Source organism: Lolium perenne, chromosome 5, assembly GCF_019359855.2.
Source record: "Lolium perenne isolate Kyuss_39 chromosome 5, Kyuss_2.0, whole genome shotgun sequence".
Lineage (NCBI taxonomy): Eukaryota > Viridiplantae > Streptophyta > Magnoliopsida > Poales > Poaceae > Lolium > Lolium perenne.
In genome coordinates, this window is record NC_067248.2 from 132,377,793 (window position 1) to 132,394,487 (window position 16,695).

The 16,695-nt window shown below is 47.8% G+C and overlaps 1 protein-coding gene across 3 annotated transcripts; it reads right to left on the reverse strand.

Moving 5' to 3' along the window:
• Positions 1–428: 428 nt before the first annotated feature.
• Positions 429–6,033, reverse strand: LOC127299909 (uncharacterized). 3 transcript variants are annotated; one of them, XM_051329941.2, is made up of 8 exons: positions 5,922–6,023; positions 5,650–5,846; positions 2,467–2,535; positions 2,293–2,357; positions 1,552–1,600; positions 1,364–1,471; positions 945–1,023; positions 429–861 (listed from the first exon to the last, which is right to left on the reverse strand). In XM_051329941.2, the coding sequence occupies exons 3-8, from the start codon at positions 2,513–2,515 to the stop codon at positions 570–572; spliced, it is 642 nt and encodes a 213-aa protein (XP_051185901.1). In that variant the 5' UTR covers positions 2,516–2,535; positions 5,650–5,846; positions 5,922–6,023; the 3' UTR covers positions 429–569. The 3 variants fall into 3 exon arrangements, with proteins under 3 accessions (XP_051185901.1, XP_051185900.1, XP_051185902.1); XM_051329940.2 differs by having other exon boundaries at positions 5,650–6,033; XM_051329942.2 differs by lacking the exons at positions 5,650–5,846; positions 5,922–6,023 and having other exon boundaries at positions 1,552–1,637; positions 2,467–3,590.
• Between the last annotated feature and the right edge of the window lie 10,662 nt (positions 6,034–16,695).

Consider the following 16,695-nt stretch of genomic DNA (forward strand, 5'->3'; position numbering starts at 1 on the left):
CTGTTGAAATTCCTAAGCGCGCATACTCAAGAATATTTGCTCACGCTATGATCATTGATCATGAGATCTCACTGTGTATGTACATGAATGTTCAATTTCAGTTCTTCAGGTTCCCAGGAAAACGAGCACTACTGTCTGCTAATGTCATCTTTGAATTTCACTTCTGGCCGATCTACAGAAATTACTACAGGTCATAAAATTGTTGGTTTGCTTCTCCTCAAGAACATGCATATCGACATGTTTTGGTCACAAAATCAACAGGCGTAGAACAGTCACATCATTACACCATACATTGTTTCACAATAACTAGAGTAACACTAATAGAGGATGCGCTGCTCGCCATACCTCCAGATATTTAGCCTAGTTCAGTAACTCGGGCTTGATTTCAGCACATGGAAACATTCCAGAGAAAATAAGGAAATCATGAGTTTGGCGAATTAGAGATGAATATATTGGAGTAGCCAGAAAAGGTTCTTCATTGTCCTGACACAAGAACATAATCTAGCAACGGTGCCACAAAAGAAAAACTAACACAACAGAGTCTACAATGATGTCCCCTACACCACTGCTTATTCTTCGTCTGAGCTATCATACGCCAGACCAAGTAAGCTTCCAGATACATTCTGTGTCCTAGCCTCTGTTGCTTCAGCTGGTTTCGACACAGGCTGCACACAACTGACTGGCCCATGCGATGATTCTTTCTCACGTTCACCAAGTGGTTGATTCTGACATGAGGGGATTTTGCTGGCAGAAACTTCTTGGTTCTGCTTAGGCATATCGCTCTCTGCTGCTTGCAATGGGCTGCCAACTTTGGGTCGCTTTGGTTTGATCCCAACAATATTCTTCAAGAGATCACGTTGCCTGCCAGTTAGGTATATACCATCATAAGAAAAGGTGTAGTGGATGGAAACAAAATGATTGTTGCACACAGCTTAGAAGCTTACCTTATATCACTTTTTGGTCTAGCATCGACACAAAGAGCCGCGGGTATAGCAGGTGTAGAATCAGCTAAAACTGCTGCTTTGTAAGGCTAGGGTTAAAGAAATCAAACTGACTATAACATACACACATCTAAATGAGAAACCACCACTGGGTAGGCATGTTTCTCTGTTCTGCTATCCCAACAAATAAAAAAAATTACATAATAAACATGTGGAAAATTGCAAAATAAGTTGAATGAGAATCTATCCCTGGCAAGGCATCTCTCTACTGTGCTACTCCGCTTAATGAAAAGGAAATTAAATAATAAATGTGTGTGCAACAGCAAATTGACATAGCAGGAGCTACAAGACCTCTTGGACCATATTGATCAAATAGTAATTAATAAAATGCAAAGCTATGATGTTTCATTAGAAAGAGGATATCTTAAAAGCAGCGAATGCCCGCTTCTCTGTACGGCGAAGAAGACGCTCTGCATCTTCCTCAGCCTCCATTTGCTCTTTAAGGTAAAGCAAATCATCACTGTCCAATGCTGAAGAACATAGGAGTAACACAAAGTAAGGGTTAAGAAGCAGCCAGCCTGAAGTCTTCCTCAAAAGAAGGATGAAATACCTCCTCGTCCATGAAGGTACCCTCCCCTCTCACCAGCAACATCCTGCATCTGTTGGCATCAACCGCCCAGTAGAGAGCCAAAATTTCTGTGAGGGCATGTTATCAGAACATGATGTGTAGAAGCCAACTGGTAACACTAGTAAGGAATCGAGCTTTCAAGAAATGATGTGTTATTTCACTGCCACAGCTAAATGCCATTCTACCAACAAACCACTGACCTCAACAGAGAATATATGTAACCTCAACCTAAGGCAACCCTCTAAATATTTCTGCGCACATTGGATGATATATCACGGTATACAGTATATTGTGAAGTTCAGCTCATAAGTAAATTACATTTGTTACTAATTGCAACTCCATTGAACTGTACTACTCTATATCTGTAGCACCAATCCATATATAATGCATATTCTAAGCACAGCAGCATGTGAAGAAGTGAATCACCACCCGAGAACAATCGTCACTACGCCAGATTGAAACCATATAAATTCAAAACATAGCAAATTCATTCATTCATAGATCAAAGTTAATCTGCGGAGTTTAACCTCTCTATTTATGCTGAATTTTGACATATGTTTCGGTAGCTAAAACTAACTTCTCTTAAAATACAATATATTAACCAGAAAAGTGGCCCTAATTAACTGTAAGATTCAATATATTCACATCTTGGGCAGATATTCTTCTCAACGTGCTTAGACATAAATCAAAATGCAGTAGCAGTAACAATACAATCCGGTTAACCTTTGCAACCATGCGCTGGAAGGTGACGTCTTCATCGTCGATCTTTCCCTTCCCCAACTTCCTATCTGCGGATGTAAGCCACAGACACAAAAATCGTCAAACTTAACCCAATTAAAATGCCTAACAAACAAAAGGGTAAGAACTTGTGGGAAACTATAGTGAGGAATCATCAACCTTTAGGATCAGTGAGATTGGTGTACTCACGGACCTCACGTCCAGACATGTCGAAAACTCAGCTGGGCCCTATGTAGATCCAGAACCATCATCAGATACACATATTCCTTTATTCCGATTTTCCAAATAGTGGTAAAAAGGGTTTTGCCAAAGTTTTTCTCAACAGATCGATAAACTGGTTGATAATAGTAAATCAAAACTGCTATGACTCAACAGGTCCAACTAGTTGCTAACATAGTAATCTTATCGGAACCAAAGAAATAAAAACGATTGTCTAAAGACAAATAATGTACAACCGATCCTAGTAGTACTAGAACTGCTCTTGTGCAGTACTTGTTCTATCTGATACAATGATATATATGTACACAGGAAGAACCTTTACTGCACATCCTTTGCATTTTGGGCAAGTAACAAACATTTCTAGTGAGTACTACGCCTGGAGAAGTGTAGGGGATACATCCAACAGTGATGCACAATTCAGTGACCTCAGTTCTTAACAAGCCAGTTAGCCAGAGAATTTCATATGATATAATACGTGCATGTGTTTCAGGATGTTTGTTAAAGATGCCAACCAGCCCAATTTTGTCACATGAACCTCATGTGACCAGAAAAAGAATAGCTCGTTCTGCTTGTGCATGAGGGCCAGCTTAAGCTTAACGGTCCACACGAGTTCGTATCATGTTTGAATGGTTTGAAAGATTGAGCTTATTGTGTAGGGTATAGCACGACGTCTGTAATAGCCATGGACTTATTTGTGGTCTGCTTATTTTGAATGTACCATTCTTCAAAACTGTTTCTTATGAAAACTGAGCAAGGAAATAAATGTTAAACATAAAAAAGAAGTGCTACACAATAATCTTGAAGTGGAACATCAAATAATATCAAGATTTAAATGCTTTCTTGCCAGCATAAGGAGTTACAACTTACAAGGTAAAATAGACCACATCACGCAGCATGCGGCAAAGAAAGCAAGAACCAAGGTTCCCATCAGATATTGCGGGTAATCAGATGGAAACTTACCGCTTGCTTATTGCACACCTAGGTCTATGCATTAGAGAGGGATGCTTGTCCATTAAGGCAATAAATATATAAGAAAAGGAAGATTTAGTCTCAGCAATATTTACTCATGCACAGATGGTTCTGATATAGTACAATCTTTGCGAACAATAAGGCAATTTTGAACAGTGCACCATACTGAACCAAGAGCACATGCTTGCTTACAGGATATGACAGGGAAACATCGGTTCTTGAGTTTCAGTACATGTGCAAGCATAGGAGTTGTATGCAGAATCCTAATGGTGGCTATGGGATCTAGGAGCTAGCTCGTGCATATCCATGGATGGAGGCAAGTTCCCTGCACCTCCCGTCCGCCGCCACCGTTTACCCTCCCGCCGCCGTCTGCCCGCGATTTAGGGTTTGGACCGAGAGGGTAGGGGGGGGGGGGGGCGTCAGGGGGAATAGGGGCGGGGATGGTAGGGCCTGGATGAGGGAAGCCATGGGAGAGGGAGGGAGACGGGGAGGGAGGTGAACCTTGGAGCGCCGCCGTCGGGGTTGCTGCCGCCGGGAGGGGCTCGCTCGCGTGGAAAGGATGGCTTCCCTCTATTCGCTCGAGCTCTTTTTTTTTCGAGGGATATTTCGCTCGAGCTAACAGCCGCGCGCGCGGGTGTTTCCATAGGATTCCGATGGTCTGACCTATGAGGGTCTGTTTGTCTAGGGGTGGACTTGAAGCTGGACGTTTTCTACATCATCAAAATTGAAGAGAAACCGAGTTTGTAGTGCTATTTTTGGTCTCTTTAGTTGCTGCAATATTTTGTACAACAACAAAACTGAATCTACATGTAATGACAAGGGATGGCAACGAGGGTCGTGGAAGATAAAATAATGGAGCGGTGGTTCTTTTGTCATTGAAGTTCATGTTTACACTTGTCATTTCATTGAGCTATGACTAATGTTTTATTTGTTCTATTCAGAGTTGTTGAACTAAGTGTATGTGTTTGTAATGTATGACACTATATCGGACTAAGTGCATGCATTTGTGTGGCGAGAACTTGTCATGTATGCTACTTTGTGAAACTTGTTAGACTATATTTTGGATGTATTCATACTATATTGTTGTTTATACTTATGAAATTCTACGTTTTTATCATAGGTTATGGCGAATTTTTAAATTACATCGAGCCTTCGAGCCGGCTTGCAAGCTTCATCGAGCGGGCTTGTCGAGCCTCGAGCCTTGATTGGAAGGTTTAAGCTTGGCTTGCCCCATCTTCGAGCCGAGTCGAGCCCGAGCCAAGCGTTGTCGAGCCGGAGCCGAGCCTCGAGCCTCGAGCTTCAAGTCCACCCCTAGACAAACAGACCCTCATAGGTCAGACCATCGGAATCCTATGGAAACACCCGCGCGCGCGGCTGTTAGCTCGAGCGAAATATCCCTCGAAAAAAAAAGAGCTCGAGCGAATAGAGGGAAGCCATCCTTTCCACGCGAGCGAGCCCCTCCCGGCGGCAGCAACCCCGACGGCGGCGCTCCAAGGTTCACCTCCCTCCCCGTCTCCCTCCCTCTCCCATGGCTTCCCTCATCCAGGCCCTACCATCCCCGCCCCTATTCCCCCTGACGCCACCCCCCCCCTACCCTCTCGGTCCAAACCCTAAATCGCGGGCAGACGGCGGCGGGAGGGTAAACGGTGGCGGTGGACGGGAGGTGCAGGGAACTTGCCTCCATCCATGGATATGCACGAGCTAGCTCCTAGATCCCATAGCCACCATTAGGATTCTGCGTACAACTCCTATGCTTGCACATGTACTGAAACTCAAGAACCGATGTTTCCCTGTCATATCCTGTAAGCAAGCATGTGCTCTTGGTTCAGTATGGTGCACTGTTCAAAATTGCCTTATTGTTCGCAAAGATTGTACTATATCAGAACCATCTGTGCATGAGTAAATATTGCGCGCGCGGGTGTTTCCATAGGATTCCGATGGTCTGACCTATGAGGGTCTGTTTGTCCATCTAAGTTGTATTTTCAGTGGAGGAGATATGCAAAGGGGCTGCATCAATTCAACCAGCGGTGGAGATAAGAAATAACTACAAATATCAATCAGGATGCAGCAATTACAAGTAGAACCATCGATCTACAGCAATATGTTCTAATACTAATTACCATTACCAAAATAAAAACCATTGCAGAAGCTTACTAGAAAATTTGAAGAACTGGAGGAGATCCGGAGAAGGAGAAGTTTAAAGTGAGGGTTGAGGCTGGCGTCGCTGGGCTCGGCCGTGAGCGTGAAGGAGAGCAGCAGCCTGGTTCAGGTGGAGGGACGACAGGCGGAGGGCCGAGTCAGGCGATGGGCGGGCCGGGCGGCACCCGCCGCTAACCCTAGGCTCGCGCGTCCTAGGTGAGGATCGGAGCAGATGGTCAGGCGGATCCGTTGGAGGAGGAGAAGAAGGCGGCGGCGGCCGGAGTTACTGGTGGAGTCCGGCGAGGATGGCGGCGCGGCGTCGCTCTCCAACCCTATCGCCAGAAGGAGCACGGGACCGAGACAACTGGGAGGGGAATCACGCTCGCGAGCAGACCAGAGATGCGCCCCATCTAATTTTGGTGGATGGCTCGTGAGCCGTACGAGCCAAGCCTCGAGCCCTCCGAGCCGCGCCTCGAGCCCACTTTTCAGTCCCTCATCTGCAGCAAGCCAAGCCTGGGCTCGGCTCGAATTACCTCGAGCCTCCACGAGCCGAGCCTCGAGCCGGCTCGGCTCGGCTCGATTCCACCGTCTGCCTTCTTCTTTGTGTCCAAAAGTGTAAGCCCAATAAAAATGGCTATTTTATCCATATTCACGAATATCCGATCCAATGGACATGGTTACCATGGTTAAAAAATATGGACATGGATATGAAGAGATGATTATGCTCATGGATTTTATTTGGCGGATATATCATAACTCGATAACATTATTTGGTTCATTGCAATGCATATCAATCTTCACTTGTTCCAAAACCTCTGCGAAGTTAGGACTAGACTGAAACACTAAGCCAAACTTATCTGGGTTCGGCTCTATGTTTCCTTTCAAAAAGGTGTCCTTGCATCCATGTGATGAATATGAACAATTATTGGCATCCCTAAAATAATTACAACAACACATAGGTAAATGTAAACAGTAAGTACTCATGGCAAGACACGCACAAAAATCCTAGCCACATAATCACACCCTAGGCCTAACCTACAAATATAACAATAACCCTAATCCTAACATAAGAAATCTTAGACATAATGCTTCATAGCAAACTAAGAAGGCCACCATTGGCCAAAGCAACAAGAATAAACCATGCTTGTTGGGTTTAATTAAAATGCTAGAATTTTCAAGATTTGGACAAATCCAACAAAATTTGAAGATTATTCCAAAAGGCAAAAATTAAGGGAAGAGGGAAAGAATACCTCTAGGCACTTGGGGGTCAAAATCAACGGAGAAAACCTTTAGTTTCGGGAAATTTAGGAGAGGGATTTGAGAGAAGGAGAGAGGGGGGCCGGTAGCCTCGGGCTCATTTGTTCCTTGGACAGGGAAATGAGGGGTAGTGGGGTGGTGGGTCGGGTCGGGCTGGCAAAACCCTAACTTGGTGTGTAACGTCTATGCGACCGACGCTATATTATTGTGTGTAGCTCAGTAGAGAGCGGAGCTACATGACCAGTGTGGGGCCCTGGCTAGACCCGACACGCCACGTTGGTAGGATGTGTAGCGCCAATAATACATGCGCTACACTGACTAGCATAGCGCGGATGGGAAAGGCGCTACCCAACAGAGTTAGCACGGTGGAATACTTTTGTTCATGGTTCATTTTTTGAATAACTTTTGTCCAAGGTATGTTTGTCCATTTTGCCACCAAATGTAGGCTCGAAGAATATCCACTTGAGATTGACTCGAATTTTAATTCGAGACAACATCGAATCGAAGAAACAAGTCGAGCATGGCCTCATGTTGTACCTCGATCTAAAATGATTCTAAGGACTTGAATCTATACTATGTACATAAAAACAAAATAATAAGGTGTTATCACTGTTCCATAGTATAGAATGTTTTTATAAATTAAAATAGCTTGCCAAAATGTTTTACATTATGGAACGGAGGGACTACCTTTTATGTTTTGGTATGGAAAATTTTCTTTCCTTTTAACAGGCGTGAGACATTTTTTTATTGTTTTACATGAAAGGACACATAAGTGCCAAATTTAGGTAATTGTGCTATCAGCAGCAAGAAGATCTGTTTAGTATTTGTATATATATGGCCGAATGTGGCTCCAATTAGACTCAAAATCTCTACAACCCTAATATGAGTTCCGGGTCGAAGCTAGCCCGGAAGAGCATTGGAGTCCTCTTCATGGAGTTGATTTTATCAAGGATTTTCACTAGGTCATCGTGTCAATTGACTGTACAAAGTTGTATAGAAGCCTAATATTTGTTTCATGTTTATTTCGGTGACCTTCATGGGGTATATATAAAAGTACATGAGGGAGGATACTTGGAGTACAAGATGTTATCTCTAGAGTCCTAGTCTATCTCTATGTCCTATACGTATTCTAACATTCCCCGGAGTGAAGCGGACGATTGCGACTGAATTTGAAGTCCCGCGCTTCCGTCCTCTTCTCCTTGTCATCATCGGCGTCCCCTTCTGGTATCTTCTCTTCCCTCCTGCAGTCACAGCTGGAGTGTCGTGGACGCAAGTGGCGACGCGGACGCTGTCGACTGGAGTTGTTGCCAATGTGTCATTGTAGACGTAGCTGTTATCACCCGATTTTGGTCAAATCAGGAGGTGGGCCGTTAGAGAGATGGGCTTGAAGGATTACACGTGGAAGATCTTTGAAGCGGCCTTGCACGGAGAATTTGGGCTAGTTTGCCCGTGTATCTTTAATTATAGTAGATCGCATCTTAGATTAAAGGTTAGAGTTTTATTCGTGCACGGTTAGGTGCACGTCCGAATTAGAAAGTCCCCTGGACTATAAATATGTATCTAGTGTTTATGGAATAAACAACAACTCACGTTCAACCCAAAACAAACCAATCTCGGCGCATCGCCAACTCCTTCGTCTCGAGGGTTTCTATCAGGTAAGCGACATGCTGCCTAGATCGCATCTTGCGATCTAGGCAGCACGAGCTCCACGTTGTTCATGCGTTGCTCGTACTGAAGCGTCTTTGATGGCGAGCAACGTAGTTATCATAGATGTGTTAGGGTTAGCATAGTTCTTCGTATAACATGCTCACGTAGTGCAACCCTTGCATGTCTAGCCGCCCTCACGCCTATCTCAGGTGTGGGGGTGGCACCCCGCTTGATCATTATTTAGTAGATCTGATCCGTTACGATTGCTCCTTGTTTCTGCAAGGATTAGTTTAATATCTGCAATAGTTAGGCCTTACGAAGGGGGGGAGGATCCAGCGGCACGTAGGGTGGCGTTCGCAAGTCCTAAACAGGATGTTCCGAGGATCAACTTCATGTTGGTTTTTAGGCCTTGTTTAGGATCGGCTTACGATCACCGTGCGTGGCCGCGAGGCCCAACCTGGAGTAGGATGATCCGATTATGCGGTGAAAACCCTAAATCGGCGTAGATCTCATTAGCTTTATCTTGATCAAGCAGGATCACCATATATTCGTGCACCCCGTACGAATCATGGGTGGATCGGCTCTTTGAGCCGATTCACAGGATAACCTGAGAGCCGATCGAGGCTCGTATTTAATGTTTACGTGTATGCCATGCAGGAAACTAAGCGAGGCATCCCCATCACCTTCCTGACCAGGTATAGGTCAGGTGGCACGCCCTTGCACTTCGCATCGGACGTGTGACCAGAAGAGCATTGCGGGCCGTCGCTCGGAGGGGTCTCACCACCGCAGCTCTAGGCTCTTCCGGCTCTACGGTGTTGACAGCCGCGCCCGCCGGTGGGTTTTGGCGATCAACACATTCTCGCACGCCGGTGGGACAATCGTCTACATCAACCACATCGCCATCTACATCCGAGATGGCGGACGGCACGCCAGTCACCTACGAGGAGCCGCTCGACGAGCTCAAGAAGAGATATGACGAGATCAAGGTCACCCTCGAAGCCGACCTCATCGGCTCTTTTCAGAGAACCCGTTCCCATGGCATCGATGGAAGGGATTCTCACCGCAAGGTGCACTCGATGGGATAGACCTCTGCCCCGTCGGAGGAACGCACCGGGGCTGCGGCGGAGATCAACTACTTGGTGGCTCACTCGCTACACCGCCACTCAAAACCTGGTCAACGTGTTGGAGCGTGTCGCTCGCGCGTGATCCAGGAGATCATGAGCCACCGGTACTCGCCGTCAGGACCAGCTCTCGGGACGCATCAAGGAGAGTTGCCACTCCAGTCCCGTCCACCGCTGCCATATGCGTTGGCAGCACCAGTGAAGTGCCGGCTACACCGGCATTCGTCGTCTACAAGATCGGTGGTGACCCTAGTGACTACCGGTTCTTGGCTGAGGCGCCTAAGGAGATCCCTCAAGGATACGCGTGCACGTATGTGCCGGATTGTGGCAACCGGGCACTCTCAAACCAGGCCACAACATCGGGGACTCGGCGAAAACAGGAGGAACGTCGGCGACGTAGCTTGAGAAGCGTACGTGGCTAACTAAGTACGCCACCCCGACGAAACTCCAGAGCCCAGCTCTGCAGTTGGCTCGTAGCTGGAAAAGCAAACATGGCTGGCTAAGTACGCCACCCCGGCAAATCTGCAGAGTGCAACTCTGCAGCCAAGACAGCCGGATCAGATCAGTACCATGCGAGAGACCAGTTCGGCATGGTGCCGAAAAGAAGGGCAATCGGCTATTCCAAGCCGTACCCCGACGAGTACGAGATGATCCCGCTACCACCTAAATATCGGCTCCCCGACTTCTCCAAATTCGGTGGATCGGATGGCTCCAGCTCCATCGAGCACGTCGGCCGATATTTGGCGCAACTAGGACCGGCTTCAGTGTCGGATCAGCTACGCGTGAGGCTCTTTTCACGGTCCCTCACGGGATCGGCTTTTGGATGGTACACTTCTTTGCCAAAGAACTCCATCCGGTCTTGGAAGCAATTGGAAGAACAGTTCCATATGCAATACCATTCGAAGCTTCCGAGTCCGGCATTGCCGATCTAGCACAACTACGTCGAAGCGCGGAGAAACGGTGACAGAGTACATCCGGCGCTTCAGAATCTTAGGAACCGATGTTATTCGGTTCGTATAACTGAAAAGGAAGCGATCGAGTTGGCGTAGCTGGCCTTGCAACACAGCTCAAGGACATGGCCTCCCAAGCAGATTATCCTCGCCGGGCGCACATGGTTCGAAACTATCGGCATATGAACAGCGCCACCCGGACTCGTACCAAGACAAGTTCAAGCGTGCAGTAGTCCCGGTCGATGCGCAGGAAGACGAAGTTCCCGCGGAGACCAAGAAGTAGCGATGGCTGAGTGGACTCGGGGAGGAACCCCGTGTCCCGCAAATGGGTAAAGCCACCAGGGCCGCCTGGGGATTTGATTTTGACGTGACCAAGACTGAACAAATCTTCGACCTCCTGCTCAAGGAGAAACAGTTGACGATTCCTGAAGGTCTCAAGTTCCCCACGGCGCAAGAGCTGAATGGAAAGCCGTACTGCAAATACCACAACTCGCTCTCCCATGCCACCAACGACTGCAGGGTGTGGCGTCAGCACATCCAAGCGGCGATAGAGAAGGGGCGTCTAATTTTCAACCAGTACGCCATGAAGGTCGACACCCAACCCTTCCCCGCCGTTAACATGGTGGAAGTCACCTACCCTGAGGGTTGCCAGCCAGGTCCCTCGTTCAGCATCAACATGGTAGGACCTGGGAACCACTCTGGCAAAGATGGAGATGAGGGCAGCTGCTCTCATAGCAAGGACACAGAGGAGGCCGCTCCACGCGATCGGCTCCATCATGATGGCAAGCGCTACGTCACAGAGGGAGAGGTGAAGAATATAAGATATCAACGACCTCTCTCTGATCACCTCCTCAACAAATATGTGAGTCAGTACGACCAACGCCGACGGTCCAACTATGATGATGAAGGAGATCGTCTGGCTAGAGAAGCCAGAAGACATCGTCGGCAGGATCGCGATGAGGAGGAGCACGAGCGCCGTGCCACGGACACATCAAGGGAGCAGGATGACAACGCCAGACACTGGGACTGCCCTTTCTTCAGACACTGCTGGGATTCAGGAATGAGCCGATTGCCCACAATCGGCAATTGCCCAGAATGCAACAAGAAGAAGAAGGAGGCAGCCAACGTGTCTGTGTTCGAGCGCTTAGGCCCTCTCCCGCCACAAAGCAAACGTGCTGAGTCCCCTCGGTGGGCAGATCTTGAGGATTCCGAAGACGAGGGACCAGAAGAAGAAGAAGACAGGTACCACCGTCCAAGGTGGTGCCCTGACGGACTCAGCCGTTCACAAAAGCGCAGGGTTCAGCGGTTGCGCGGCCTGGAGGAAGCCGAAAGGTTATACCTGCATACGCTAAGGAAGGCACGGCCCGATCTGGCTGCAAAGGTTCAGCGAGCCCTGGATGAAGAGGGTCGTCCACGGAAAATGGAGTGGCGCCCCAAACAAAGGAGAGCCGATGATGAAACATCGGCTGGCACGAACATGGTGTTCATCCTCCCTTCAGAGTTCAGTGCTCCAGGGTTAGATGAGACATCCGTGGCACAACTTGACTGCGGCCCACGGCCGGTTATCTTTGAGAAGCCACGAGATAAGAGCTACAGGCATCTGAAGGCCCTATACTTGCGAGGATATATCGATGGGAGGCCTGTAAATAAGATGCTGGTGGACACCGGAGCGGCAGTTAACATCATGCCGTACTCTATGCTACGTCGGCTGGGACGCTCTAGCTCGGATCTAATCAAGACCAACGTGACATTGAGCGATTTCAATGGCCAAGCGTCCGAGGCACAAGGAGTTCTGAACGTGGATCTGACTGTAGGAAGGAAAACTATCCCTACAACGTTCTTCATCGTCGATAGTACGAGCTCTTATGCTGTTCTGCTAGGAAGAGATTGGATCCACGCCAACTGCTGTATTCCCTCCACGATGCACCAATGCATAATACAGTGGGATGGAGATGAGGTAGAGGTCGTCCAGGCCGATGACTCAGCCGAAATTTCAACGGCTGGCATGAACGCATGGGAAGCAGCAGGCCAAGAACCCCTCTCAGGTATCAACTTGGACGACTGCGAGCGCATCGATGTGACAAAGGGAAGGGTTAAGCTGGTTTTATCTACTGGTTTGACCATGTAGTTGAAGCAAAGCGATGCGCAACTTGGCGAGGCTGATCCTTGTGATCGGCCCCAAAGGTCTATGAAGGGACATTACAGAACCTTCAGTCAGCGCTCCAATCATTATGGAGGCCGATCCCAGCAATCGGCCAAAATTATCCTCACCACATGTTCTGCTTGTGTTCACCCTCGACCCTATCAGGAGCCGACGTGCGAATTTCAGAACCGATATCTGCCATTCTTTGACAGATTCGGCTCGGGGGGCACCTAAACATGGGAACAGATGCAGGGGTACATGTGTGCAATGAAATACTGGGGGCCGATAGGAGAAAATCGGCCAGTAAATCGACCAAAAAATTTTTACACCGATGCAAGGGCATCGACTTTAGAATTGAGAAACAGCCGATGCACAGCCATCGACTCTAGTGGAATTATGTGATGTTTATCGAGTCTCCATCAAATCCAGGCCAGCGGTGGTGCCTTCTGTTGCTTCGAGGGAATAAAACAATGGGAATTTCTTCAGCTGCTTCGAGCCGATCCGGGTTCCTGAACCTTTTTGTCGAGGATTTCCAATCTTTGGGGCTAGTTCAGCTGAAACGGAAGATTATCGGCTATCTGAGGAAGAAAGAGGATCGGCTTTGGCGCATTCTCTCTGACATTCTCGCCTCGAGTAAGGCTCGGGGGGCAGCAGGCTCGAGTAAGGCTCGGGGGGCAGCAGGCCTGGTGGATGCTCTGTTTTACTCTGTTTAAAAAGCTGATGGGGATACCATCGGCTGATCCTTCATTGCAACCTTCTTCACAATGATGAGTACTGAAGAGGACTCAAAGGAAAGTCCCGACGAGGCGGAGGAAGAAGAAGACATGGTGCGCAGAAGGGTTTTTTGGGTGCCGATGGCTGGAACAGAGGAAGGGGATAAAGATAACTAATCAGTCGGCACGATTAAATAATGAGAAACCTGGTGGGAATTACTGCCATTACAGTTTCCGAAGGGGTGATGTCAGAGCTGTCAAATTTTGCAGAGAAGCTGAGAGGACAGGGCATAATGATGACGGATGCTGCAAATGGCTCTGCTCTGCCACGACATGACCCTTCGAAGGAAAAACAGAGTGGTTTTGGAATTATCATTGCCAAAACCAGGGGGGCATGTGTTATCACCCGATTTTGGTCAAATCAGGAGGTGGGCCGTTAGAGAGATGGGCTTGAAGGATTACACGTGGAAGATCTTTGAAGCGGCCTTGCACGGAGAATTTGGGCTAGTTTGCCCGTGTATCTTTAATTATAGTAGATCGCATCTTAGATTAAAGGTTAGAGTTTTATTCGTGCACGGTTAGGTGCACGTCCGAATTAGAAAGTCCCCTGGACTATAAATATGTATCTAGGGTTTATGGAATAAACAACAACTCACGTTCAACCCAAAACAAACCAATCTCGGCGCATCGCCAACTCCTTCGTCTCGAGGGTTTCTATCAGGTAAGCGACATGCTGCCTAGATCGCATCTTGCGATCTAGGCAGCACGAGCTCCACGTTGTTCATGCGTTGCTCGTACTGAAGCGTCTTTGATGGCGAGCAACGTAGTTATCATAGATGTGTTAGGGTTAGCATAGTTCTTCGTATAACATGCTCACGTAGTGCAACCCTTGCATGTCTAGCCGCCCTCACGCCTATCTCAGGTGTGGGGGCGGCACCCCGCTTGATCATTATTTAGTAGATCTGATCCGTTACGATTGCTCCTTGTTTCTGCAAGGATTAGTTTAATATCTGCAATAGTTAGGCCTTACGAAGGGGGGGAGGATCCAGCGGCACGTAGGGTGGCGTTCGCAAGTCCTAAACAGGATGTTCCGAGGATCAACTTCATGTTGGTTTTTAGGCCTTGTTTAGGATGGAAACTACGATCACCGTGCGTGGCCGCGAGGCCCAACCTGGAGTAGGATGATCCGATTATGCGGTGAAAACCCTAAATCGTCGTAGATCTCATTAGCTTTATCTTGATCAAGCAGGATCACCATATATTCGTGCACCCCGTACGAATCATGGGTGGATCGGCTCTTTGAGCTGATTCACAGGATAACCTGAGAGCCGATCGAGGCTCGTATTTAATGTTTACGTGTATGCCATGCAGGAAACTAAGCGAGGCATCCCCATCACCTTCCTGACCAGGTATAGGTCAGGTGGCACGCCCTTGCACTTCGCATCGGACGTGTGACCAGAAGAGCATTGCGGGCCGTCGCTCGGAGGGGTCTCAGCCAGCCGCAGCTCTAGGCTCTTCCCGGCTCTACAGTGTTGACAGGCCGCTGCCCGCCGGTGGGTTTTGGCAGTCAACAGTAGCCTTGATGTCAATGTAGAGGTAGCCAATCGTGATGTAGCCGTGGTCGAGGTAGTCGTGGTCGATGATGTAGTCGTCGTATGTGGTGTAGCCGCCTTCGTCGGAGGCGCAAAAAAAATTGCGTGATTTTTTCCTCTTTATTTTTTGTTTGGATGGAGCTGCAGTCGGGGCCGACGTTTTGCACCTTCAAAGGTACCGTCGGGGGCGACGTTTTGCACCCTAAGGGGTACCATCGCAGGCGTTTTGCAGATGTCAGAGGACGCGGTGGTAGGTGGGAAATGTGGTGTTTGTTAATACATGTCGCCAATTCTAGATCTCGTTGTTAATCATTCTTGGTAGTGCTGACCGCAATAGTAGTGCCTAACTTTTCTCGTGTTTCCTTTTTTTGTGTTCGTAAGTTTTCTCAAGCATTAGTGTGACTAGTTGAATGCCCGTGCGTTGCTACGGTCTAATAAGTTTGAGCCTCATACATTGATCAAAGCAATTATAATCATATATTCAATATTATTGCTACCCATCATTATCGCCTTGCATCTAATTGCCCTTATATTTTGGTAAATCAATGAAATCTACGTATTTTCCTTGTTAATACTTACATACTTCACAAATATTTTTGGACACAATATTGGAGAAAAGAAGATATCTTCGCAAAATACATGAATAGGAACTTTACCATACTCAATAAAGTTATCTAGATGTCCATCTTTTGAGTTAATAGCTAGCTGCCGCTTATTCTTCCAGGACTCAATGCTTGACTCAATGGTGAATATGGACCGACGGAGTGACATGTGTGTATACTTATCTTGACACAAAATGAACATCCCCCACATGACACCTGTAAATATGAATCTCAGAGCACCTCACCCCTAAATTTTGATTGTCTCCCCCACGACTTTCCTGTCCTGCCTGTTGCGCCGGCGCAACCACCCGCGAGGGAGGCATCCAAGCTGCTCTCCCCTACCGTAGCGCCAGGAAGCTCTGTCCCGATGTAGCAGTCCGCATTGGTTTCCCTTGCAATCTATGGCAAGCAGATAGTGCGGTCTACTGGTGGTGTCGCGACTGACGACGTCGAGGAGGGCGGCCGTGGTGGAAGGCATGTGGTTCGCGAAGCAGCGTAGTTGCACTGCTGGGCAGACAAGAAGCTGCCCGAGAACACTGGGGAGAATACAAGCACTGGTGGATCTGCAGCCGAGCGTCGCCATGTACGCGGGGGAGTGCAGCGAGCGCCAGTGGATACACCGATAAGCACGGTCGTGAAAACCGGCAGAGAGGAGTGACCGCAGGGATGCAGTGGCAGAACAAGCATAAGACCTCTAGCGGCGTCGAGGAGTGTCCCGGCGGCATCGAGATGTGCGATTTGGTAAATGGGAATAAAATGGTTGACTCTTTCGATATTCGGATTGCCACATGTCAAATGTGGGAGGTCGTCCACGAATCTGGCATGTACGACCCAGGTCGTATGGGATTTTCTTCTCATAATTACATATCGTTCAGTTGTAAAGACCCAATGGGCACCAATGATCCTGTTTAAAAAAAATCATTCTTTTTATCCCAGTAACTTGACAAAATTATTTTCAGATTTTTTAGTAACTTGTAAAAATATATTTTATTTTTTAAATGGCGAGAGCACTCGAGCTCGCGAGCCAAAAACATTT